Source organism: Pygoscelis adeliae, unplaced genomic scaffold, assembly GCF_000699105.1.
Source record: "Pygoscelis adeliae isolate BGI_AS28 unplaced genomic scaffold, ASM69910v1 Scaffold57, whole genome shotgun sequence".
Classification (NCBI taxonomy): Eukaryota; Metazoa; Chordata; class Aves; order Sphenisciformes; family Spheniscidae; genus Pygoscelis; species Pygoscelis adeliae.
In genome coordinates, this window is record NW_008825615.1 from 1,968,258 (window position 1) to 1,995,029 (window position 26,772).

The window sequence follows — 26,772 nt, forward strand, 5'->3', positions numbered from 1 at the left end:
TTAGTATAAACCAACAAATATAAAAGAAATGAAAAACGTTACAACAGTTGACTTGTGTGATCTGGGGTTGAGGATTTCTCTCCAGGAGAGAATGTCACCACCATTCTAGGTCTTGGTTTTACAGCTTGATATGAATTGTACTGAGCGATGCATGTATTGGATCGTTTTGTCTTCATTTCCAATTATGTTGGAAACTGAATTGTACAAACAAATGATTTGATAAAGTCTTTCTTGTTTTCATTAAAAAGCATAGCTGAATTACAGGAATTTTACTGTACTTGAAAAAAATACCTTGACGTTTTTAATTAGTGCTTTTTAAATTGCCCTGTGAAGTGTCTGCCTCCAGAATAAGTTTTCTACCAAAGCAGGCACTATTTTTATTAGAAGATTACTTTGTCAGCATTGGCCTATCAAATGAAATATGGGCTGCGTTTTTTTCATTTTTAAGCCTTTCTGCAATATTATTCAAGAAAATTAATACGGTCTTGCAGAAATAGCAAGAGCATACTTTGACATAGTTTCATTATTTTTCCCAATCATAACGTTCTTTCCCTTCAATAGCTTTATTTATAGACTCTTATATTAGACTCAACACGTTAAATCTTCCAAATATGGAATTACTGCTCAATTTGATAAATGAAGGACTAGATTCTTCCCTGTTTGCTGATGCCTATTCAGAGCAGAGCTGTAGCAATCGATGAACTGACACCAGCTTAAAGCTCAGTGTGGAGTCTAGTGTTAAGACTGTTACTGATTTTAAGAAGACTAAGGTCAGATCAGAGCATGGTTTTTAACCTTACTTTTGCAGATACCAGACCTATGTTTTGAAACTAAAAAAAAAACTTTTGTTTGTTGTCCTTTCATGTTTTGTTCATTGGTGGGTTCTTGCTGTATGTATGGGCCCTAATTTATTAATACTGAATAGGTCTGATAAATTATTTCGGGTTTTGTGGTTATAGGTATTTGTTTTCTTTTTATAGGTATGTTTATCATAGCTCCAAGTGGATGGTGGCTGGTAATGCTGACTCCCCGGTACCGCCTCGTGTTTATATTCACCCGGATTCACCTGCCTCCGGGGAGACATGGATGAGACAAGTGATCAGCTTTGACAAACTGAAGCTTACCAATAATGAGCTGGACGATCAAGGGCATGTGAGTACTTGCTCTTCTGCAGTATTACGTGTAGGCACATTGCTCAGCCCCGAAAGACTGACGTGCAGCTTCAGGGTGCCAGAAATAGGCTTGACTTTTCAAAGCTGTTTTGGAACTTTACTGTCCAGATCTAAAATCTGCTTACTTTCTGCTCCGATAATTAACTGCTTATTAGAGCCTGCTGTTTTACTCCCCCCTCAAAAACAGAACTCCTTCTGCAAAGTAAGACTTTACAAGGCTAAATTGCCTAATACGAAGGGGCAGAATTGCTGTCATGTTTTCCCACCGAGTGTGTTACTCGCAACTTCTGCTCCGATCAAAAAGGACGCTTAAATTCACAAGTGGCTAGAAGAAACATTAATACTGTGTAATAACTTCATGTGAATAAAAATACACTTAACTATTTTCTTAACCTAAACATTTGTGTGAAATCCCATGAGGTGTTAATAATTGCAGTCAAAAACGAACAACATGGGAGCTGGGTTCACTCTGATAATGATTTATTACATACCTTATGAAGCAAGACCCTTTCACAGCTGAGGCTCATTACTTCTGAAAAAACTGGCGAAGACGTATGCAGTATGAGTGTTCTGTTTGCAAGTTCTAAATTGTTTAGTTATGACATTATCTAATGTGACAAAATGTGTTATGTTAATATTTCCTTTTCTCTTCAAAACTGTTGAAACATGACAGATGTAAGCCAGTATCTTTCCAGCAATCCCTAAAATAGTTTTACTTGACACCTTAGGAAATAATTAAAAAATGAGAATTGTTTTTAGTCAGGGTGAAGTCTTTAATTTTGCAAAATCCTGTAATAAATGGCAAATGTTGGCTTGCTTTCCGAAGGAGCATCGAGTTCCAAGTGGTAGAGTTTTAAGATGTTAGAGGCGAGTTTTAAGATGTTAGAGGCAAGTTTTAAGACAGGATGTGGATTCCATTGTCCTTAGTGTAGCCCAGTTTATTAAGCAGGATACTTTCTCCTTAACGGAAGGGGGCGAGAGAAAATGTACCTGGCACAGAGTACAAAGATACTGCGTGCATCTTTCAGCATAGTTGTAACTCTGTGACATTAAGCCAGGTATTTTGTCAATCCATAAGCCAAGTTTAAGTATGATCTTTTTTCTCCCCATTAGTGTTTGCAAAAGAGATTAACTTGAGACTCTGGTCAAATCGTGCAGGAGCTACAACTTTACCTTACAGAGGCGGGAATACAGGAGACTGGCCGGACTGAGCTAGCAAATGTGGTAACAAGGATAAAAAGCCTCCCTTTCGTATAATACTGTTCATAATTTCATCGCGCTCTTACTGAAAAGGAACGTGGGGGTATTTACATCTCTTGAGTCAGCAGTGCTTTTGTTAAGGATTGTAAGAAAGATGTTTTACATCGCTTCTTTCCAGAATTACAGTTACGGGGTCTCATTTGGCAGTGTTTGTTTGAGTAAAGATTAGCACAGGTAGTTCCCGTAGTTTCCCCAGCATTCGTGTATTTGTGACTCTTCTCGAGTGGGAGTTGCTTTCTCCGAGTCCTGAGTCTATTGTAAGGGCTTTAAAAAGTGAAGCGGATGCGAACGGGTACAATGTCGCGTTTCCAACGGAGAGCAGGGCGGCTGGTTTTTGTATTCTGTCATTTCAGAGGGGCGATGTGTGGGTACTGTGGTCCACCCGTGCACTTGCAGTCACAAACTGCCCTGTGATAAAATCTCGGCTATGTAGAGAATTGTATTGCTGTATTTTTCCATCCCGGATCTTAGCTTTGTTTTTATTTTGAACTGAAACCTGTGTAGTGTACACAGCACACCATTATTCATAATGTGGGGGGATATAAATTTTCTGGTCTTTAGTTAAGTGTTTCGATTTGGAAACTAGTAAAGCAAAGCCCTAGTACAGTGATTTGAGACACATTGAACTGATTCAGAGCTACGGCAGCGCCCCTCCTCCCCAAAATGGAAATTTAAGTATTAAAATAAAAGGACAAAAGAAGGATGACTGTAAAATAATTTCATATTTCTCAAATCTGGGAAATAGCAAACATGTCATTCATAATTACCAGAAAAGGCAAAAGCAGAAAGCAGAAAAGTGTCTCTTCCAATGGGTACATTTTTTCTTTTAAAGCTATGGTAGTGTGGAATGCTGTATTGAAAAAGCTATGTAGCCTCTGAATGCCTCCAGCAATAATGGAAAACGAATAATCATATTTTGTGATGAATATAAAAAACAATTGTTTCGCATAAGCAGGAAGGAACCATTTTTCTCAAAAGGGTACCAGGGGAAGGATGGGGGATTAGAAGAGCGAGGGGTCAAGGCTGTACTGTCCCTCGAACAGTGATTTTACATCGTATTCTGACTCTCCCGCCGCTGTATAGGAGATGGGGTATATTTTAGATTATTAGAAAGTTTTTTATTTTTCCCCTCCTGCTTAGGCAGAATGGCTCAGAGAAACCTCGGTGGCGTCTCTACACTCTGCCATCATTCCTCCAGTAGTTCAAGCAGTGTCGGGTTTTAGCTGTTCTTTGGGCGTGCTTTCCATGCTGTCTGGTTCTGGGGCTTTAATCCTTGTCGAAATTGTTCCTTTATTCTTCCTGTGCTCCTCAGAGGTGTCAGCTTTTGCAGCGTTCTTGTGTAAAATCCCAGGGCTAGGTTTTGATCTTGCAGGCGCTGAGGTAGGGAGTTCGCATGAGATCAAGCCAGAGCCCTTTTACCAGAGTATTAACTCTCAGAATCAGTGAGAGAAGTGACCCACGTCCATGGGAATGGGGACGGTATTTGCAAACAGATGCTAAGGTAGTGTTCCTGTGCAGTATTTGTATTGTAGCAGTAGTTCATGGCAGCCAACTCCCCTTGCATTGTGTTGGCCTGGGATTAGCTTCTGGCGAAAGGAGATCAGCCATCTCTGAGACGACTTTGCTTCGCTGCTCGAACGCTTTCCGGCTCCTTGCTGCCTGCTGCTATTTTCATCAGTATTTTGAGTGGGAGTTTGTGACGACGTAATTTTATAGTGCTGTTCTGCGGAGAGATTTTGAAGTACGTCTCCATGTAGGACACTCTCTGATACATGGGTTCCACTTGAAGGCTGAGGAAATCAAGCAAAATTTGTAAGGATATGTTTTTGTTGTGTGTTTTCGATCTCAAAAGGGAGTCCCAGGGTGAATTCCCTACTTTGGAAAGACTGCGTGCTTATAGAGGCATTAAGGCCCAATGGCATCGCTAAGACACATAATGTGGCATTTGTGTCTTTCATCTGAGTTGTGATGGTAAGGAAGAGTAAACCTGCATTTTGCAGTTGACACTGAGAAGTGCGTGGTCTGGGTGCTCTTTGTTAATGCCTTTCATCCCTCTCTCATCTGTGGAGTAAGTGCTGCATTGTAAAAGCAGTCTCTCCCTCCGGCTGGTTAGAGCTGGCTGATTTTTCTATTTTGTTGCAGTTTTTAATCTGAATTTCAGTAGGGGGGAAAAGTCAATATTTTTAATGCTATTTTCCATGCTTTTCAACTGAGTATTTTTTGATGCAGAGGAACATCTTTTAGTGAAAATGAGGCTGTTGGCGTGTTAATTGTTCCTTGGTGGTTGGGTTTTTTTTTTTCCCTATTTGAAAGTGGGGTGAGGCTGGAAGCAGAGGCAGGCTGTTGCTCTGCCCAGACTTGGCTCCAAGTAGCGAGCTCTGCTTACAGTCAACGGGTAGTTATATGTTCTTGTCACAATGAAAAGCTGGGAAACATCAGCATTTGCACTTGCAGTTTTTGTCTTTGTGAAGAGGGAGTCCATGCTCCTTGGCCCCACACGCTTCCCTGACTGCAGGAAGCCTGAGTAACACGGGCTTTGCAGGGAGGACAAAGGAGGATTTTTGGTGAAAACAACATCAAGGTGAGGATCATGCCGGTGGTGGGGAGGTGGCTGTGTAATCTGTGCACCGCCGAGCTGCCGGAGGATCGGCATCTCCCCCACGAAAGAGAATCGGGCTCTCGCTTGTGCTGGCTGTGACGTTTGTGCCACGATGGTACCCAAGCTCAGGGTCAGTGTTGAGGCCTCATCACGGCAGCATCTCTCAAAAGTTGTATTGCAAAGGTAATCCCAGCTTTTGTGTGTCTGCAGGTGCCTTGGCCACCTTTGTTCTGCCAGGCTGTTGCTTTGCCCTGCTGCCTACCTGTGGGCTCCCTGCTGCGGCGTCTTCAGTCCGATAATGATGTCTTGACATCTGCAGTGGTCAAAGTGTAATTTTACCTTTGGCGGGAGAGGTTTATTCCCCCCCGAAGTGTTTTGGTCTTGCCTTGTGAGAGATTTGTAGAGAGAGGCAGGCTCTTCAACTGTGAGTTGAAAGCAATGCCAGTTTGTGCTTGGCGTTTGGTGGGGTTTGTTCTGGTTGGGGTTTTTTATTGTTGGCTTTTAAGGGTACGAAGGGAAAGTTGCTGGTTCTGCAGATAAACTGTTAGATCTCGTTTGTGCTGTTACATGTGCAAGCGATGCGGAATGAAAAGCAGGAATCTCCTTTTCCTTAGCTTTTTCGTCACGGTAACTTTTGGAGATGCTTAGAATAATAGAGCTGAAGGATTTTCAGAGTGGGCATTGCATTTCCCTCTCTTTTTATGTCCTATCTACATAGTGTTACTCTTTAACTCACCAGGGCTCTGCAGTTATATATTATTTATTTAGAATTCAGAGTCCTGATCATTTAACAAAGATCCCATTGTACAAGGCACTGAACAAAATCAAGAAAAAAAAAATTCTTGCTATGGATTTGCTTATCGTCTAACCGTGTGTCAGCGCAGGAAATTTCAGTATAGCGCGGAGCCAAGCCAGGTTGCTCTTAAGAGATGACAAGGATCAGTTTAGCTGTAATAGCCACCCAGATGAGGAGTGGGAGGTGTTCATCTCCATGCTGCCATGACTTCGCTTGTCCTGATACATGAGCAGAGCTGTTCGTAGCTGCCTGGGTTATCATTGCGTACGGTCAAGTCCGCCGTGTAGGCAAGCGGTAGTTTGCACTGCGGAGCTGATGGGGTGAAGTCATCGGGGTGGGAGCAGAATGTGGCACTCTCAGTGGCACCCAGGCAAATGGCAAGCCACAGAATAGCGATGGGTTTGAACAGTGGAACAGAGCTTTCCTTGATGGTTTTTTTCAGTTGCACCAGTACCTCCCTTGGTGTCACTGGGTGTTCACAGGAAAACAGGGTCAGGAATGTGCTGTCCTCTCAGCATTTTCATTTTGTAGGTCTTTGCCAGTAGAGAACTGAAAGGAGTGTTGTAAAAGAGAATACACATTTGCATGATAAAAATCTTGCTCTGTGCAAGATTCCAGAGACTGGGAAAAGGCTTCATATGAGAACATCCATAGGGCACTCCCTGAGCAAATTAATTGGAGCCTGTGACGTCATTGTCAAAACCTTACTTACAGGCTAATAAAACCCCTGATTATCCAGAAACTTGGCTTATCCAAAACGGGGTCATGTCATCTGGCCAGGACCAAGTGTACTAAACTAGCCAAACTCTAGTTTATCCAAATGAATGTAATGTCCTCTGTGTCATTTGGATGAATGAACTTCCACGGTGTCTGGCATAAGGGCTCTGTCGAGTGCCTGAGCACATGCACATTCTGAGGCTACTCAAGGAGCAGGAAATTAAAAAGCTTCCCCTGAATGTTGATTAGTGGTTCCAATAGCCATAGGACTGTTTATTTATCGAGTTACTAATTTCTTAGGCCTTCCAACAATAATAGTTCAGCTTCCAATTATTTTTTTTCTTGAAATTTTCTATTTTAGTAGTAGTTAGCTGAAGTGGAGTGAAATAGAGGAAAAATTCAGTATTTTAAATCTCCTCTAAAATTTGGGAGCAATATCAAGAGGTATTTTTGTGTTTAATTTTATGAACTGTGAGTTCATATACTTCTCGTTTATCATTTATTCTTAATTGAGTTTTTGTATGCTGGGAGGGGTTTATGTATTGATATTCATTGTCTGTATTATAAATCTAGGGTTATTAACACTTATTAACACTTTAGAGTTTTGGATTTTGGTATTATTTTACTCTAAGTTTCTGCTTTTTCAGAGTGTGAGAGTCTGAGCTTGTGTTTAAAACAAGATACGTTTCCAGCCTTTGGGATATCAGGAAAAAAATTGCTCCAAGCATATCCTGAAGGTTCCAAAAACAAAAGGCAAATGCTGCAGCTGTTAATCCTGTCAGATCAAATCCAGGCTCCAGTGGACAAAAGTGACAAAAATTTCCTAATTCCAGTGGGACCAGGACTTCACTCCTGATTTTTTTTTCTTTTTTTTTTTTTTTTTTAATTGAGCCAGTCTCTGAATTTGGAGCTCCTGAGTTGTAATTTTTAAGCGCTTAGGGTTGGCAATAACATAAATGCACAGGGATTAGACTACTGTAATAAGAACCTTCAGAGGTTAAAGAAAACATTTGATTTCCAGTAAGTGGCATGGTAAACAAATACCATAATCTGTTCCAAAAAGCTATTAGTCCTGAAACAGCAGGGTGTCCTTTCTAATAAATGTTATCTTTTTCCTTTCATGACTGCATAGATTATCCTTCACTCTATGCATAAATATCAGCCTCGTGTCCACGTCATCCGAAAAGACTGTGGAGATGATCTGTCCCCCGTCAAGCCTATCCCTTCAGGAGAAGGGGTGAAAGCCTTCTCTTTTCCAGAGACAGTTTTCACTACTGTCACAGCGTACCAAAATCAACAGGTAACTTGGACTTTCTGCTTAGCACTTTACAGGCTTTTCAGAGTAGACCAGGGAAGTAAGAGATAGGAGAAAAGCAGATACTTTTATTATACCACTTATTAAAAAGCATTATCTAAACCCTTTTTGTAATACAAGTAGCTTTCACTAGTAGTATTGCAGCAGCGCCTGGAGGCTATAGCTGAGACTTCAGGCCACGTGGGCTAAATGCTGCATGTAAAAAGTAATTCTTATTACGGAGATCACACGGTCTAATTAGCGTAGTTAATGGTGTCTTAACTATAAATACAGCATTGAAGCACAAGGCAAAGAGCAGTCTAATTTTTAAAGGTGTTTTTGTACCTTTAAGTGTAAATACATGTCTGGATAGAATTTTTAAAGCACTTTTGTTCCTGACTCCAGTGATTTCAAAACTCCCAGGACCTTAACAGAGAAGCTGAGGTCTGAAGAAAGTTGCAGTTGTTTTCATTAGCTGCATTCAGCGTATATTATTAACAGCAATTTATCTGGGTCCACACAGATTCAAAGTCAAAAGTAAACTGCAGGTTGCGTGACTCCGGTGTTTGGCTCTTATTACCACTTGTTTAAGTATTAACATATATAGTGACACCACAGTTAGTGTTGTGACATTTTATTAATTCCACATAAGTTACTGCAGCTGTATTTTGGGAAATTATATATGCCTTGCTATCTTTACAAAGAGAAGAGCAGGAGAGCCATGTAAATACTGAAATATAATTATTTATATTATATCACATTTATTTACATAAATTACAAGTGTTTGGGTGGGGAGTTGCTGTTTTTTTATGGAGGATAATAGCTTAGACATAATCTCTCTTTTCACATTTCCTTCTTGACCCGTACAGAAATAAAATTTAATTTAATTTTATTGCAGTTAGGCAGTATACTCTCTTAGGTGAAGAATGACATTTGCCAGAAGATTTTTCTCAAGAATTCCAACCTGCCATTTGGTAGCATTAAATACCTATTAGCTTCTCTGGGGATTTGCAAAAATAATGATCAGAAGGCTGGCCCTTATTTTGCTGTGTTTCAGGACATCCATCTTAAACCATGCAAATGTGAAGATGTTTCTACTCCACTGTCGGCTTAATTCTGTCAGGAGAGTAATTTTGTGTGTTACTTAGCTGAATTTGCAGGTAATAATTTCTCTGATCATATTCACAGATAACTCGTCTGAAGATTGATAGGAATCCATTCGCCAAAGGGTTTAGAGATTCGGGACGTAACAGGTAGGTGTTGGGGAAGGAGGTGGGCTTGTTACTGCTGACAGGATCGGTTTGTGAAGGCTGGGTGAGGGGAATACCAATATTTACAGACAAATTAGTCTGAGGACTCAGACTCCCTGAGGGAGCACTTAGGTTTCCCAGTAATGTTCTCTGTGGTGGGCTCCTGTTCCTAGTCCTCTGACCATCTAGGTCAAGAACAGGTTGGCACTCAGCTTGACTCTTGTACTCAAGTTCCTTTCGGTGGAAGTGGTGGCATACCATGGAGGCTGCAAATGGAATAAATGCACACTCAGGTCTGTGATTTCAGGCTGCTCCTGAAATCTCCTCTTTCTCCTGGCTGGAGGCACAAATTGCAGATACCAGTGTCAAACTATAAGCCCAGGTTCTTTTGCATGTAAGTGGCATTTAGTACGGATGAATGGCTCGTTGTTTTCTCTTAAAGGGGGAAAAACTAAGTCGCCTCCTGCAGTAACCTTATGTTTAGTACACTTGCTTAGGAGGTGGAAGACCCACGTTCAAGTGTCTCTTTAGCCTAAGGAGTTTGAAATCCACTTCCTACGTGAATGCCTTTCCTACTAGGCTATCGAAGACCTTGAAACGAGCCTGGTTTCCACCTCCTCTGTTGCGGTTGGACTGATTAATTGCTTGTTCTCTCTTGATCCATGAATCTTTCAAAATAGCAATGGGGAATCTGAGTAGTGCAAAGTGGAGACTTGTGTCTAGTCCCTGCTGCCAGTACTGATGAGGTACTTTATCCGAAGACTGTTTAATGCAAAATACTTAAGCCTGTTATGAATTGTATGTTAAACCATTTCAGCTAAAAAAAGCAGCATTTAATTGTGGTGCATATTATACATCAGTTCCAATGACCACATTGCGTTTGGTGTCTACAGCTGCTATATTTATGACCTAGCCTTGCAGAGAAGGGAGCAGACTCTGTGCTGATAGGAATGCTCAGAGAGTATCTTTCGGTAGCTGCTTTATTGAGCTGCTCTTTTAGCAGAGGCTACAGCATCAACGCCTGTTTTGTGCTTCCACCTAAGTTGCATAAATGCTGAGACCAGACAGCAAACGAGTAGTTTTTAGAAGATGAACAGTTATAGAAGGGGTGGCGTAGTTGTAAAGACTTACAGGAACCCACTGTAAGTGTCTTTTCAGTTTGCACTCTGCATTTGTTGCTCTCTAAAACTTTTGTCTTCCAAGCAAGAAACAATTGGCCATGCTCTGTCCTGGGGCCTGGAAGTGATGCCCCAGGCACCGGCATAAATAGAGTTTTGTCCTCCTTTGTAGCCTTCTAGTTTTAAATTAAGTGAACAGTAACTTCCAGATAAATGCAGTGACTGAAGAAGCAAAACATGCTGTGTGTACTCGGGGAAGAAAAGAGTTGCCGTACGTGCCCTGTTTGACAGCTCTCCGTAGGCAGTGTCTCTGCTATGCATGCTTTTTGCAGAGCTATAAAATAAGTACTAAAGAGCCTCCTAAGAAGTGTGAAACTCTTAACTCCTCTGAAATTTCTGAGTATAAGTGGAGTTAGAATTTCTTCCATAATGTTCTATGAAACAAGAGAAGATGCCCTTGAAAATAGAGAGGAAAGAACCGTTCAGAAACCAGTTTTGAACTGGATTTGACATGGTGGGACAGCCCTGGTATTACCGAGGATGGTGTAGGTGCAGTAAGAGTACTGCATCTGCAACCACGCAAATGCAGTTGTAGGACTGGGGATATCCAGAGAGGTTTTTTTTTGTTTTGTTTGGCTGCTAGTAGTAAGTTTGGTTCGGGCATTAGAAAAAAAGCAGGGTGTTTTAATTGAAAGACATAGTTTATGGAAATGATTAGGAGGCCAGTCCTGTAGGAAGGGCCAGCCTCTGTATAAATGTTTCGGAACTGGCTTTGGATGAGGTCTGAATGCTTTTACTGTAACAAACACACTCGTTAACGGAAGTGACTCTGCAAACTCTTGTCCATTGCAAATTGACATTGGTTTGCTGAAGTCAGTATTGCTGTTTTCTTTAATAGGCTCTGTAGTACTGAATAAGTGTGTGTGGGAATGCAGCTCAGATTTTTAGTTGTTGAGGAAAATTTTTTTTTTTTAAATTAAATTACTGGTCTACTCAGTTGATTATTATTTTACTCTGTTGCTGAACATTAAGATTCGGTTGTCTTCATTGTTTTAGCTGGTATACTTATCACCTAGGCATTTTAATCTCCAACAAAAGTATAAAAAAAATACTGTGGTACCATTATATCCAACTTTTCAATGTTGCTTTAATTATTGCAGCTATCTTACTCTGCACTGCTGCATGCAATAATTCTGTTTAATTAAAAATATTCCCTTTCAGGTCATTCCTGTTCAGTCCCACAGGCTATTTTACAGAAATCAGTAGCTTCACCTTTTAAAAGCATTCTCTGTGCATTTGCAAAGTGCAACAGAATTTATGTGCTGAGAATAGGTTCATTCTTCAGTTAGGCCTTAAGTTTGACCCTATAAAAACTTTTACTCAGGAAAGGACCAGAATTTCTCCCTTTAAATACTTCAGGAAAAACATAACTGTTTTGTTAAATAAACTTGGCCATTTGATAGCGTAAATTAGGGTGGTGATAAAATGTGGAAATTGTTCGAAGGCATCTTGTATAAATTATCGCCTTGGCTACACTCCTCCAGGAGGTGGCTTTTATCTCCGCTTTAACTAGAAATGAAAATTCACCATTGCTGCGGAAAATGAAGGCTATCCTTTTAGTCCAGGTTCAGCTAATAAATATTTTATAACTGTTTCCTGAAATACATTTGGAAATGCAATGGGGAAGAAGCAGTATCAGAAGAACCATGTTGGTAGCTTCAAATTGGGCTATTTGCATAATTCGAGTTTACAGGGTGCTGCTGCTCAAAGGCGAGCACTTGTATTTGGTGTGTGCCTGATGCTGACACTTAACAGGCCTTTGGGGCCCAGCAGCCAAAAATAACAGCAAAATGATACCTCTGAGGTGCATTATTCATAGATTCTGTCAGAAAACATAGGAGCCTTTACCTTCAGGAAATAGAGATTCTTCTAAATAGTCTGCCACGATTGTCTACCCAGTTATTTCTGTTTTGTCATGACACCGTTGAAAGAGAGTGATTGCCTTTAGAAAACAAAAATCTTCATTTTGCTGAGCACGTAATAACTAAGACACAACACCGCTTTATACATTTTAGTAGCCAAAGAGCTGTACACCCAGGGCTTGCTCATGTTGTAAGCGTGATTTTCCAACTCGTTGGTAATGACTGGGAATCCTGTTTCAATAGAAGATGTCAGTGGATCACCTTTGTTCTAGGCAGAAATAGGAGATCATACCTCTGGCAGTTAGAGCATTACTTTTAAGGAAATGTCATACTAGGAAAACATTTAACGTCATTTTAGCCAAGTTGTCCCCCTCCTGCCCCCGCAAAAAAAAAAAGCCCAAAAAGCCAAAACTGACATCGAGAGCCAGACTGTGGAAATGGGAAACTCTTTGCATGCTGTCAGCCCAGTGACTACACATCACAGCGATCTCATGGAAATGAAACTCAAAATAATTCTAAAATGTTACTAATTTTTATATGTTTCTGAGGTAAACTATGCAGAGAAATGTGACAAAATACAGCTTGCTTTCATGACACCGTGATGTTTTTGTTCTAAATAGAATGGGGCTGGAAGCTTTGGTAGAGTCTTATGCCTTCTGGAGACCTTCGCTGAGGACACTTACATTTGAAGATATACCTGGGATACCCAAACAAGGTAATGGTCTCCTTTGTGTTCTTTCAAAACAAAAATGCATGAAGATAAAGCTTCGTCCAGCATTCTTTACAAAAATCTAGATGAGTGTGTCACTTGCAGAGAAAAAGCAAACCAACCCACCCCAGTGCAGGCTATCACCTCTCATCAGAGCTATTCTAAGTTAGAAAACTAACTCTAACTTAACCACTGTGGCAGTAAAAATGTTAGGTCATAAAGATAAATTAGATCACATGTGGAAGATGACAGTTATTTAAGGATGGAATAACCTCTTCCTTGGTGTAATGCTCTGGCTACATACACAAGGCAGAGTTCATTTGTAGATGACTTCCGTTGTACACATCCAGAGTCCAATATAGGAATTACTTGTGTGTTTAAGAGAAAAAAAAAGGAACGGGAGAAGAAATGTCCTTTAAGGAATGAAGCAATAGCGGCAAGCTTAATTGGGTTTCCTCCTTGATTCTTAAAGACCTAACAGTTGTTCAGTAAACGTCCCAACAAACTTTATCTGCGTCCTAGAGCTTGAAAAAATGGACTTCGTCTCCATTTTGTTTTTTCCTGCTCCCCAGTCTATAACCTCTTGGCTCCCACTTTCTCTGTCGTAGAGTTAGTGCTGTGGGGGAGGGAGGCGTATTTAAATGGCCTGTTTGGACAGAGAATGGAGTCTCTGTACTCTTTTCTGAGTTCCTTTATATCCAAAGTACCCCAATACATACAGAAAACCTCTCAGGTGTTTCCAAACTAAATATTGATTCTTTGCATTTCCTGCTACCAAATTTACAAACATTCTTCCTGCCTTCTTGACAATGTATTCCAAAGCCATTAAGTGTCTTCAGAGCAAAACCCCAGAGAATATAGAAATACACAGGAATCACTTTTGTCAACTTCTCCTTGGCTCACTCCTTTGAGAAATTTTGAGCATCCATGCCTGATGTGTGCAATTAAAAAGGAGTTTTTGTGCCAAGCCAGGGTTGAAAGAGTTTTGCGTGGAAGATGGGGGTGGAGGGACCATCCTTGTAAAAAAGGCCTGTATTGAGAAGCCAGCATCAGACCTGAAATACCTTGTCAGACTGTGTAAGACTGAAAGGCAACTCACTATGAAGTTAAAGTGTCTAGGAGACAGGCCAGCTGTATTGCCCTGTTTGTATATGGCAGCACTGTTTGAGAGCAGGGGAACTGCTGCCATGAACTTCCCGCTTCCTTTTCTGCTGTTGCAGGTTAAGGAGCTTGTTGAAGTTACTGTTGATGTTCACAGAATGGGAGCTGGGATCCTTGGAAAATCTTTAGTCAACTGTACTGTGGCCAGTAGAGTGGTTTAGAGACTTGCTGAAAGACCCCATTAGAAATTTGTCCTGGTTGTTAATGGTGGAAGTGCCCACCTTTGGACAGTGGAGGCGTTGACATCGATTGGAAGAAAAATAAGTATGCCATAATCCTATGCGTAGGATTTCTTGAACGTGGCAGTGTCTTATGGTGCTTTGTGCCTGTTGTGGCCTGTAAACAGAGCAAGAAGAAGCAGGCAGAGTTCACTGATAATGTGTTTTTCTTTTTACTAGCTCACCTCTCATGAAAACCTGTTAACTTACTGACAGCATGTATCTCTGCAGCATCAAGCTGTTTGATAGTATGATTCACAAACAGGAGAGTCTTCCGTGTTAAGTGCCTTCCGCCTAGGAGACTGTGAAAGGCCCAAATCAATTTTTCTATGCTCGTTTTTCAGGGAGATACAATCTCTAAGAAAAGGAAGTGTTTCTTACAGCTGGGAAACTTTCAGTCCTGAGAAAATGCTTCATCTGTACCAAGCAGTGCGTTTTCAGGAGCATTCAGCACTGGTATTTGTCACGTAAAAAGTTCTCATACCAGTAAATGAACAGTTTGTGAACAGTTTGCTGCAAACCTAAGCCTCCACCTACCAGTTCAAGAAATGAAGCAGCTGTGCACAGTACTCAGCCTACACTTTCCTGAAGTTGTTCTGAAGTTTTGTTCTCAGGTTCCTGAAGCTGTTGAACTGTGGGAGCCTCTATCATTTGAGCTAAGGAGCCGGTTCCTTAGCTGGTGCTCTGACAGTGAGTGCTTGAAACGCACTCTGGGGTGTAGCAACAGCATAGACAATACAAAATTCGTAACTTTGAAGAAGGCTTCCTGTGATGTCGTACTCGCCTGGCTACATCTTAGCTGCCGTGCAGCTTGCTTCCTGTGTCAAATAAAGAGTAATTAACCTTTCGGGCAGGAGCTCTAAGTATTGAGTGGTTGTTGCAAAAGATTAACCTACCTTCTCTTTCTTGGACGGGTTGTTTTTTTAAAAATACGCATGTGCCACACGTGGACGCACCCCCCCGCACATGTATGTACATGTCATTTTTTGAATGAACTTGCGTCGTGTTTCATGTCAAGGGTTATTATAAAAGACAAAGGTCTTGATCTGTCACCGAGGAAGTGAACCTTTTCCAACACGCTTCTTACACTGTAATATTCTCTTGCAGGAAATGCAGGTTCCTCTACTTTACTCCAGGGATCTGGCAGTGGAGTGCCATCTACTCACCCTCACCTTTTACCGGGTTCCCCTTGCTCATCTCCAGCCTTCCACCTCAGTCCCAACACTAGCCAGCTCTGTAGCCTTGCTCCAGCTGACTACACAGCTTGTGCCCGCTCAGGCTTGACCCTGAACAGATACAGCACTTCTTTGGCCGAAACCTACAACAGGCTCACAAACCAAACCAGTGAGACGTTTGCACCCCCGAGGACTCCCTCCTATGTCGGTGTGTCGAGTAGCACAACTGTGAATATGTCTATGAGTGGCAATGATGGGGATGCGTTCAGCTGCCCGCAGACTGGCTTATCTATGCAGATTTCAGGGATGTCTCCACAGCTCCAGTACATCATGCCATCCCCATCCAGCAATGCCTTTACCACTAATCAAACCCACCAAGGCTCCTACAACACGTTTAGACTGCACAGTCCCTGTGCGCTCTATGGATATAACTTTTCCACATCCCCTAAACTGGCTGCCAGTCCTGAGAAAATCGTTTCTTCCCAAGGAAGTTTCTTGGGGTCCTCGCCAAGTGGAACCATGACGGATCGGCAGATGTTGCCCCCCGTGGAAGGAGTGCACTTACTTAGCAGTGGGGGGCAGCAGAATTTCTTTGACTCTAGGACCCTAGGAAGCTTAACACTCTCGTCTTCTCAAGTGTCTGCACATATGGTTTGATGAAGCCTTTAAGTAAAAGTACAGTATGTTTGGTGTCTACAATGTATTTCTTTTGGAATATGAAAGGACACTTGGTGTAGCTTGTAAAGTGTGTGTATATATAATATGAGAGGAAGTTTCACTGAATTTTTGACTTGCTTGTGGCCAGATTATTCTCCAATTTTGAGTTACACAGAGTTTGTTGCGGCGCAGACTGCTTTAGTTTTCTGGTATAATACACTTAGTTGTATAACACGTTGGGACATATGCAACAAATTAAGTAAGACTTCCTCCCCTTTCCCCCTCCTCTGTTCTAACCCCTTTAAAGAATGAAATGACACTTGGAGTATTAAACAACACAAACAAGCCCACTTATATTTCCTATAGTACTAGTGAGTTTCTTTAAAACATTCGTACAATGATAAGCTGATGCACCAAAGGCATTTTGCGAGTTTCTTTTCTGTTATAAGGGATATGAAGGGTATTTGGACTTTTAAGTGTTAAGCATCAAGCATCCAGCCTGAAATAGAAGTTTAGCTAATGGATTATTTACAAAGTAAACGGAAAGATTAGTTTGCCTTCTCATGATATGCTGTTTTTAGCTTATCAACGGCACAGCATTCTTACTAGGATTTATTTTTTTCAGCATTAGTCTAGATTTATGTTTAGGTATTTGAAGACAAATAATGCATATTCAAATTGTGGTGACAGGAGTAATTTAAACCAACAGCAGAAGAAGTAGCATTCCTTGGTACAGAATGAACTTTGGGATGCTTCATTTTTGTCAAAGGAAGGGCTTGATGCATTTTTTTCCTCCATAAATATTGCCTATAAGACATTTACTGGACAGTAGGATATTCTAATGTATCTTTGTTTTTGTATTTTTACTTTTTTAAAGGAAAATGCAGGTTTGATTTAGGGAAAAAAAAAAGTGAGCAGGATGAGAAATTCCATTATTGGTTTTACCCTTTTGCGTGTGTGTTGTGTTTTGGGTTTGGGTTTGGTTTTTTTTTTTTTAATAAGGGCAAAAAGTTCTCCATCCTCAGTATCTCATAAATACATTGCCTGTAGCAATTAGGCAGATGACCCAGTTTGCCCACAAGCGTTGCTGGAAGCAGAACTTTGTCATAGCTGCCTGCTTGTAACACAGCCAAACTGGGACCAGGATTACAATAGGCAAAATTCCTTTAATAGTTTACTTTGAATGCTCCAACATGACACCTACAGCTTGTGTCCCTCCCTCCAGGGAGCCATCTGTCTTCATCTTACTCCTTTCTGTCATGAGGTTACTGCTGCTCTGTTTCTCAGTCAGTTTTTGCCCTGGAATTGGAGAGGTTCCCTTCCTTCCCAGCTCTGGTTTTTTTTAACTGGTGCTTGTAAGAACGCAGAACACAACCTGCTCCTGACCAGGCTTCTCCAGAGTGACAAGGACACGGGGAGACACTTGTCGTGGCAAAAATTCTGCCCTCATCTGCACCTGCACAGCCCCGGTGCGCATCAGTCCTGCTGCGAAAGCTGCCTCTCAGCTGCCCGCCTGTCAGAGCTGAACCATGGAGGTTGTAGAACAGATTTTAATGCTTGAGAGAATGGGTTGTCTTCAGCAGTACACTAAGCCTCCTTTATATTGTGCAGGTGATGTAAAGGCATTATAAAGTGAGTACAAATGTAATGGAAAATGCTTCCCTGGTCAGCATTGAAGGAAAATAAGGGCTTTCCAATTTTACGTTTTTCTCTGTTAGATTTTTCGGTGAAGGTGGATTGTTGTGTTTCTCAAAAGTTCCTACATCTTTTCTGGCAAACAGTGGGCTTAACTGCTCCCACTTCAAGAAAGACTCATTGCAGCTAGTATTTCTTCAGTGGGTTGGAGATAATGCCTGCAGAAACAGCCCTCTTCTATTCCCAAATGATAAGGAGAGATAGTGAGAGGGCTGTCTTTAAGCCCGTGCCTGGAGAAGGCTTTACTTCTATTAGTTACACATTTGTTTATGTTAACACACGTAGAAAGTTCTCATTCAAAGCTGGAAAGACAAGAGGATGAGCCTGCAGTTGAGGAGATGTGGGTTTGCTTCTTTGCTGTCACAAACTTCCCAAGTGACCTTGGGCAATTCACTTAGCCTTTCTACATCTAATTTTTTTTCTTCTGTAAAATGTGATAATAGCACTTCTCTGCCTCACAGTAAAAGGTGACGGTACATTAAAGATGAAGATCATCTTTGCATCTACTGTACTGTGGACAGTACATTACAGATGAATGGCTAGGAAGTGTTCATATATGAGGATAACAGAGCATTTGTGTACTTCAGGTCTGTCGCTAGTTTTGGCGTTGCAGTGTCCTTTGAGGCAGACCTCCTAGCAAAGACCTGCAATGCTAAAAACACTGTTCAAAAACCGCACACTAAGAATTTGTGAAATGGTTTTAAGATGTGTAGAAGATGGCCAAATTTTCAGTTGTGTAAATTGTCATAGCTCTATTGGTTTAAATTAACAAGAAACTTGTGTATAGTAATTCCTGCTCTAGCCAAAACTTTGAAATGTTGCGGTTGGACAAATCTTTAAATGGGAAGAATGATACAATTAATCTGTACTTGAAAAAGGTTAAAGATAATTATTCATGTCATCGTGAGGGCTGTGACTAGGTAGAAATGTGGAACAGCTAAATCATGCATGTTCCTACAAGGGAAAAAAAAAAAGGTTGTGCGCATGGATGTTCATGGAGGTGCTCCTGGCAAGAGTATGTACTTTATCGTCTGGGAATTTTTTAGAACTGGTCTCTTATTTTTCCTCAAATTATTCTTATCATATAACCACACAATATTGTTTGAAACATTTGTTCCTTAAAATTTGAATCATATTGTACATACTTACTGGTGTGTCATTGTGAAAAGACTAGCTTTTTATCAATATAGTAAATGCTATATATGCATTATATCTATAATTATATATCTGTATTTTACAAAAATGCCACAGAAAATATATTAAAGTGTGTATTCAAACACTTTTTACTACATTTGGAAAATTGAGGGGTTTGGGCCTTTTTCTTTTTCTCTACAACTTCAGCGAGACCAAAGGAAGTGGCTCTAAGGTAAGCTCTGAAATTCAAAGACTTAATAGAACAAGCTGCAACGATAACAACTAGTCCACAATTCTTACAAGGTTCAGTTTAACCATCTGCTGTTGAACCTCTCTGTTATTTGTATGCGAAGGTCACGACAGATGTTGGGTACAAGGAGATGCTGAGGCTGATAGCAGAGCTGTGAGGTTTTTATGTGGAAAGAAGGGACTGAGCAGCTTGCTGGGCTCATTAGGCAGTGATGGAGCCTTGCTGGTTCCTCATAGCCCAGCTCATCCCAGCTGCCAAGACCAGTTCAGCTGCCCCATGTCAGCCAGATCTGGGAAGTTAGCACTTCCATGTGACCAGGTGCTTGAGCAGGAGCTTGGTGCCCTGCATATTTTCTCTCTGTGCTCTTACTTTGGTCATTCTCTCTCTGTTCTGCTTATTCTAAATGCAAAAATCCATTCCTAAGGCACAATTTACAACCTATAATCAGCTGGGTATACTATTACTCAGCAATGAGCAACATTTCTCCTCCCAGAAATACTGTTATGTGTAGTGGCCTTATTTCCTATTGTACTGCAATAAATGATTCCATGTGATGTAGGGCACAGGGCCTGAAAATCTGATTACTTTAGGGTTTCATAGTCACTTAACACCAGCATTGTTGCAAATGACCAGGATTAGGGCAAGAGAAGTAGGCATGAAATGCTTGATCATAAATATCAGGCCTCGAGAGAGAATGAAAGCTTCTGTTTTTAATAAGAGCCTTTTTTGGAATAGCACAATCAGACTCTGAGAGGGCTCATTTCTGCTTCAACAGAGGACAACAGGAGAAACTTTAAAATCGCAGACAATGTCAGCATTAATGCTAGCAAGTCTATACCGTGAGCAGTTCAACAGAAGGAACATAAGTCATCATCAGAAGTAGCTCACAGGTTCTGTGGGTATATTTTTCCTGTAAAGATAATCCATCTGATTAGTACTGTGTAAAAGTGTGTTTCGGAAGTCTGAAGAGTAGCTACTTTCAGAGGTTTATTTACCAACTTCATGTATGAAATTACTATTTTGTTGCATTCTTCCGAATGCGCTGTCGAACTCCCATGACATTAATGTTTAAGTTTACTCTGAAGTTCAAGTTTTAATATCAATAACTGCAATTCATCGTAATGAGGTAATGGTTAGTCTTTGTGGGCTGCCTTTTCACTTCCACTGACAAAATACATTTTCCTTTGTGGCCTTTCTAAACATTTGAGGTAACGCCCACGTTTCAAGGCAAGCGCTTGGGCTCCAATTCTGCGGCAGGGAATGGCAGGAGAAGTGGAGGTAGCACAAATGGACCCTGCAATCCCACCATCCACTTTTGAAATGTCACAGGTACGGTGACGGCACCCACAATGTATAGTTCTATCCAAATATATCTCAGTGCACCTCTCACAGGAGTCTGTAGCCTAAAACGAGAACTGACATCACGGGCTAGTCAAGAAGGATAAAGCATGATGTGAAAATAGTTGTGCTACCTGAAAGCTGGGCTATTGCACTGAACGTTAAGTGTAGCCCCAGCACAGACTTAACCTGTGTCAGCACTGCAGCCACTTGGACTATGCTGTGCCCTTATGTTCATTTGCACACCACTGGGTTTTATTTGGATGCTATAATATAGAGCCAAGAGTAAATTTAGAGCATATTGGAGGAAAGCTGGACTCCTCTGTGGCCATTGGTAACGTTGCCATTGACTTGAGCTTTATGGATACCACATTTTCAGACCCTAAGCCATCCCTCTTTCTGTCGCTGAGTGCTTTACCCACGCAGCAGCTGTAGTTACTCTGTTTTCAGGGACGTTCTTCTGGCCCTTTGTGGTGTTTTTCAGGTGGATAACAGGCTTTTTGCATTTCACATGCTCATATTTTTGTTTTTAAATTTTTGCTTCTGCAGTTTTTGAGCCACAGTCTGTCTCACACTGAAAGATAAGACAAGGCTGGAACTCGGTGCTGTCTCCCCCAGAAGCCTTGCCGATGGATGATGTATTCCCTCCCACTGCAGATAATTGACTATGTATTTCCCACAATGTTTTTATTGTATTTTACAGAGAAAAGTAATAAAAATAGAGGCTGTATGACAATCAAAGCAGTGTTTCCATTCCTCAGGCAATATTTTTCACTAACCCAAAGGAAAACACCTCCCCACCCTTTCCTGGTTACTATGCTTGGTATATGGTTCTCAGTAAGAAGAAAACCAGATGCCATATTTAAATGTAAGATGGCAGAAACCAGAAAACCAGAAAAATGGGTCCCAATTCAGGGAAATGTTCCTGGATAGTCTTTGTATTCTTTGAAGTGCAATGCGGACACTAATGTTTCCAGAGACATCCTCAAAGACCCTTTGTTATATCACCAAGTAGATAACTGTTTGTGTATGATAAATGCCTTGTTGACACAGTGTGCACTACAGATTACCTGCCCCGCACTCAGGCAGGGCGTTGTCAGTGCCACACAAAGATGTGCGAGCACATGCCATTTATGCGGTTCTAGTAATCCTGCACAGAAGTGTAGCTGCACAAGTGTTAAACAGATCCCAAAGCTGTGTTAAGAGACCAGTTCTCAGGGAGAACTAGTTATGTGCCAAGCCCGTGCAATCCAGTCATCCTCGTGGTGGTAATTAAACAGCATCTTACAATGAATATAAAAGCAGTTAATCTAAGCAGGCATTTATTTCACTTTGCTATAACTGAAAAGGATATATTAATTTCCTCAACGTTTTGGGAGGGGAAGGGAACTGAATGCCTGGCGGCTGTAATAGTGAATGTTTCAGCCCCACAGGAATTTTTTTTTGTGGAAAGAGGGGAGCTTTGGAAAACAAAATTTAAACCAAGAGAAGACAAATGAAGGCTGGTCTATGAGCAAGCAACCTTTAGACATCAAAATATCCCATCACAAATGTCTAAAAATGGTCTGTCTGTTGTCATGTCCTTGCATTCAGCAGAGGACGGAACTGTTACATTAAGGAGTGATCTGTGATACCTTTAACTTTGAAGTGTTGGGTAGAATGAAGGCCTTTGTTTGGTAAGTTGAAGGCTGAATTACTTAAAATAATCTAAGGTTGAATGTCTGCCATTTTAAGTCTTTAACATTCTGTTCTTTTTTTTTCTTTTTTTTTTTTTTTAAAGATACTATTAGCAAAGATGAGATGATGCTTAAAAATTTCCAGCCAGATGTGTCTCCAAACTTTCCCAGAGATGAAGGATATTCAAATGTAGTTTGGATTCAACCCATTGTATAGATAAGTTTGTTTTATAGCTGGCCGCAGCTGTGAAGTTTGGATTCAGATCTGTAACTCCCCTAAACTTTGAAGACTGTAGTCAAATCTGTGGTTTTGGATTTGAATCTCCAGTTGCTTGTTGCATCAGACTTGTCATTCACATCTGTTACACCAACAGCTCAGTGCAAAACTCTGATACCAGTTACAGACTCTGCAAAGCTGCACCTCAGAAAGGCCACTTCTCAAGCACACTGTTACATATGAGCAGCGACAGCAGCATATTGCAGGTCTGCAGGTTAACAACTCTCTACATGCCATCTAATGGCCATCGGTGACCCACCACAGAGCACTGGCTGGTGGGTCACAGGTTGTTGGCTCCCGCCCTGCAAAGTATGCTTTACATACTTCCTTCATATTATGTTTCTGTGTAAGCGAATGCTGTAGCTTCCCACAGGGATATTACGTGATCCTGTGTGGAAGGAGAGAGCGTTGGCGTAATTGCAAATGGGATGAAAGCTGGTCCTTGAGGCACTCTCTGAAGGCTTATCTATACAGAGTGGTTGCTGAGAAATAAAGTAGGAGGTGAATTTACAACACCTCAGCTCCACAGGTGGGCACTCTTAACATGCAGTAAGCGAGAGGGAAGGTACTCCACGTGGAAAATAAGAGGGAAAATACTCCACACAAGTGATGTTCCCATGAGGGTACAGGGCTGTGAGGCTAAGGTCCTGCAATTTTCCTCTCTTGTTTGCTCTACAGGCAGACCTTAAGACTTCAGCCACACTGTAAAAAATAACAACCACAAATGCCTATCTGGGAGGGTGTCACTGGTTGTCACCATGGTATAGATGGCCACACCAACTGCAGTGACGGAGCCACACGTGGTAAATGCTGGACAACTCTTCTGACCTGTTAATAGTTGGCAGAGTATTTGATGACAGTTGCAAGAATCTGATGCACAGCAGTATCCTTTACAGCAGTTTAATCTTTGTCATCAAATCCCCCAGCAGCCATGATTAATAGCAGCACTTGAGCTTGTTTTGAAAGTTGTATATTTGGCAGCTATGAACTTTGATCTATGGTTTCGCTTTTAAGAATCATTATGACACAAACTTTTCCTGTAATCCTTCCATCTAATTAAACCACACACAAATACTATGTGGGGAAATATGATGCTATTGATATAAGCTGTGTGTTTATTACAATATTTTAGGCACTTTATTAAAGTGGATAGTTGTTCCCAGCAAGATAGTAGATAAGCTCCCCAAAACCAATAATATCACCCAGAAAGAATATATAAGAGAATTTCCCAAGGCCAAATTCTATTACAAACCTTCTTTGTTGATTAATACTGTGCCCTTGAACCCGTTAAGGGCTCAGATGTTTTAACCTGAGCTAAAATTACTAGCATTTAATTAATCCAGCCTACTAATGTGTACTTTTCCACAAAAAGTTTGCCTTTGTTCCAGATAGTCAGACTTAAATGTCTAACATGACAGTATCTCTCTTTCCATAGTAGGTTGTTCAGTATTTGGGTACAATTTAATGGGGAAGTTTTCAAAGATCCAAGAAAATTTATTCTCATATAAATATTTTAAACCATGAAACATCTATCTTTTTGTAGCTGAATCAACCATAAACCAGACATTTCTTGCTGGTATCTATCCTGCTGTACACTGTGTAGTGAAACTCCCATCATGTAGATAAAGCTCATGTTTTCAAGCCTAAAATATGAACTGTGGATCAGAGTCTGAGCAGTGTTTTTTCTAGGGCTGAGGTGCAGGGCTGCATAGTCTCGACTGAGTTGACTTGCTTGTGTATTGCATCTTCATGACCCCAGCATTTGTGTGGAAAAGGGTTCCTTCCTCTAGAGCAGGCTGCCCAGGTTGTGAGCAGCAGTTTTATGGAGTTGCCTGGAAGGTCTAGAGATTCTCTTAATTGGCCTGAAGTGTGATCTGGGTGCCACAAAACTGAGAGATAACAGAGGTGTAAATCACCATCTTGAGGTTCCTGCTGCTGCCAGGTCCACCAGTGTTTATATTTGCCGATCACCATCTTTTCCATATTTTCTGGGTAGACTTTCAGCCAGCTGGCTCTTGCCTAAAACATAACTCCTGTCAGTACTGGTTAAGCCCAGTGACCACGGTTTCTGAGTCAGTTGGAAAGCAGACAAAGTACCGAGTGTAATAATTTTCCCAAATTGTCTCACAAATTTCCAGAGACTTCATATAAATGTAGAACAGCTGAAGCAACATGAGAAATCCCTTAGGGAATTCACAGCTGAGTGCCCTCAAGCAGAGGGAATAGCTGCCCATCACCACTCTGGACTTGATCAGAAAGGAGTGAAACAGAACTGCTCTAATGCAGTTCCATCTCCTCGTGCCAGGTTCTCCAGTCTTGGTATTAATCCCCTGTGACGAGCCGTGTCCAAGGCTACCACAAGACTAAGCAGAATTAGCAGGGACATTTGTCATGTGTCCGTTGTCATGAGGGAGGCTGAATCAGTGGCCAGAAATGGCCTTGACCTAACCTGCTCCTGAATAGCGGGGCGCAAGTTACTTGAGCTGTCATCTTCTCTTTAGTGGCTCTTCTCTGAAAAGCAAAACTCGCTCAGGTATCCTGGAATCCCTGCTACATCTGCACAACCAGGGCTTTGAGTGACAGTCACTGGCTGGGCAGAGTGGAGGTGTCACGTTATTCTCAACCAGAGACAAAGTCTTGTGGGTGGAATAGGGTCAAAATGTATTTCATATACAACTGGAATAAAGTGTTGTATAAAGAGCTTATAAAACCTCAGAACGACTTTTTACTAGATCAAGGGCTGCCTCTTGTTCTTATTGAACTCAATGGGAATTTTGCTACTGACTTCAAAGGAAGTTGAAAGGAGCCGTGAGGGGTTGATTTCCACTACTACATGTGTGCTTCTGCACACCAAATTTGCATCTGGAAGAACTGTGTTTTAGTTGTTTTTTTGCTGCTGTAGTTGTTGGGTTTTTTGCTGCTTGAGAGTTTGCATAAGCACAAGAACTGCTACATGCAGATTGTCTGCATGCATGAGCAAATAGCGTATTCCTGTTGTGCAAAACTATCCGTACACTACACATTGCATACATGCCTTTAGAAAAAAGGATGCACTCAACTACCTCATCCGAGTGGCATCATTCTCCCGGGAGATCAAATTCTCTCCTAAGCACATAATGACCGGGAAGCAGGTTCTGCACTTATCACTGTCAGCTGCATAAAAACAAATCAAACATAAATGCATCCTAGGCAGGTCTTTTCCCAGGCTGCAAAATGGAAAGCTTCAGCTCCTGTTCTAAAAGCAGGCATAGAGCAGCCTTAAGACCAGATTCAAGAATCCAAACACTCGTCAAAATGGTTTGGAACTTACTTTAACTTAAACCACTTCTGAGTGCATACTTTTCCATTCCTTCTCTGCAGCAATTTGCAGAGGATGAGATTTATCAAATACACCCAAATACACTACATTAAGCAAGAGGGCTTCTTACACAGGAGTTTGAGTTAAAACTTCGATAGTTCAGAAACAAGTATGAAGTTGTTAGAATGGGGGCACAATTTAAAAAGTAGCGATTCAGTGTGAATAGGGGAGTGACCTTGCAAATACCTGGCAGTTCTGTACAAACCTTGTGTGCTCTAGAGGCTCCTGGGGGCCTAAGCAAAATCAGATTGAACTAATTTCTATGTCAGTAATAACATACTCTGTCTGCTTTACCATTGATTGAGACCTTGCTGCTGATAACTTTCTTTTAGGGATGATTTCATAAGCTGTAGATCTTCATGTTAGGAAACACTCGGGCATCGCGTGCTTCAATAATTGCCATCCCATTCTTGATAGTTATACATTCTCTATGAGTCTAAATAATTCCACTATTTCATAGATTTTTATGTACCTCAGATACTAGAAAGCATTATCATAGCCTTCCTCAGTGATCTGGTAGCCAAGCCACATGTATTTAATTCCTTCAACCTTCCCTTGTGAGAAGGTGCCAGGGAGACCAGAAGAAAAGTTGAGACAGCACCTGCATCTCTGAGTAAGGATATAACAGAAAGCAGAGTGGTTGGGCCCTCTCAGCCTCTCAAAAGAAGGGCTGTGGAGAAAACTGCACTGCTTGCTCCTCGCCTCCTGCATGACTCTTTCTGGATTACTCAAACCATGGGCATGGTGTAGAAGATTGCTGAAGCTTCATAGAACATGACTCCTGCTAAACTGGAGAGAGTTCAGGGACCAATATGATGCGTGTAGGAGGAGACTAGCTGTATGGAGATGGAGAGTAGCAAGTAGGGAGGCTTGGTGAAAGCCTACACAACCTTGGGGTAAAGAGTTTGGGTAGTCCCATAAAGCATCAGCACCTGGTTGCTGATGAGAACAAATCCATTTTTCTGAGCTGACTGATGTTTCTTTCCTCTTCATGAA

The 26,772-nt window shown here is 41.3% G+C and overlaps 1 protein-coding gene across 1 annotated transcript in view; it reads left to right on the forward strand.

Moving 5' to 3' along the window:
- Positions 1 to 19,207, forward strand: part of TBX18 (T-box 18) — a 203,110-nt gene extending 183,903 nt beyond the window's left edge. Inside the window, exons 3-7 of the mRNA XM_009333220.1 lie at positions 981 to 1,152; positions 7,677 to 7,844; positions 9,027 to 9,091; positions 12,749 to 12,843; positions 15,324 to 19,207. Coding sequence (XP_009331495.1) covers positions 981 to 1,152; positions 7,677 to 7,844; positions 9,027 to 9,091; positions 12,749 to 12,843; positions 15,324 to 16,048 — 1,225 coding nt within the window. The 3' untranslated portion in view covers positions 16,049 to 19,207. The remainder of the gene's footprint in view (positions 1 to 980; positions 1,153 to 7,676; positions 7,845 to 9,026; positions 9,092 to 12,748; positions 12,844 to 15,323) is intronic.
- Positions 19,208 to 26,772: the final 7,565 nt, after the last annotated feature.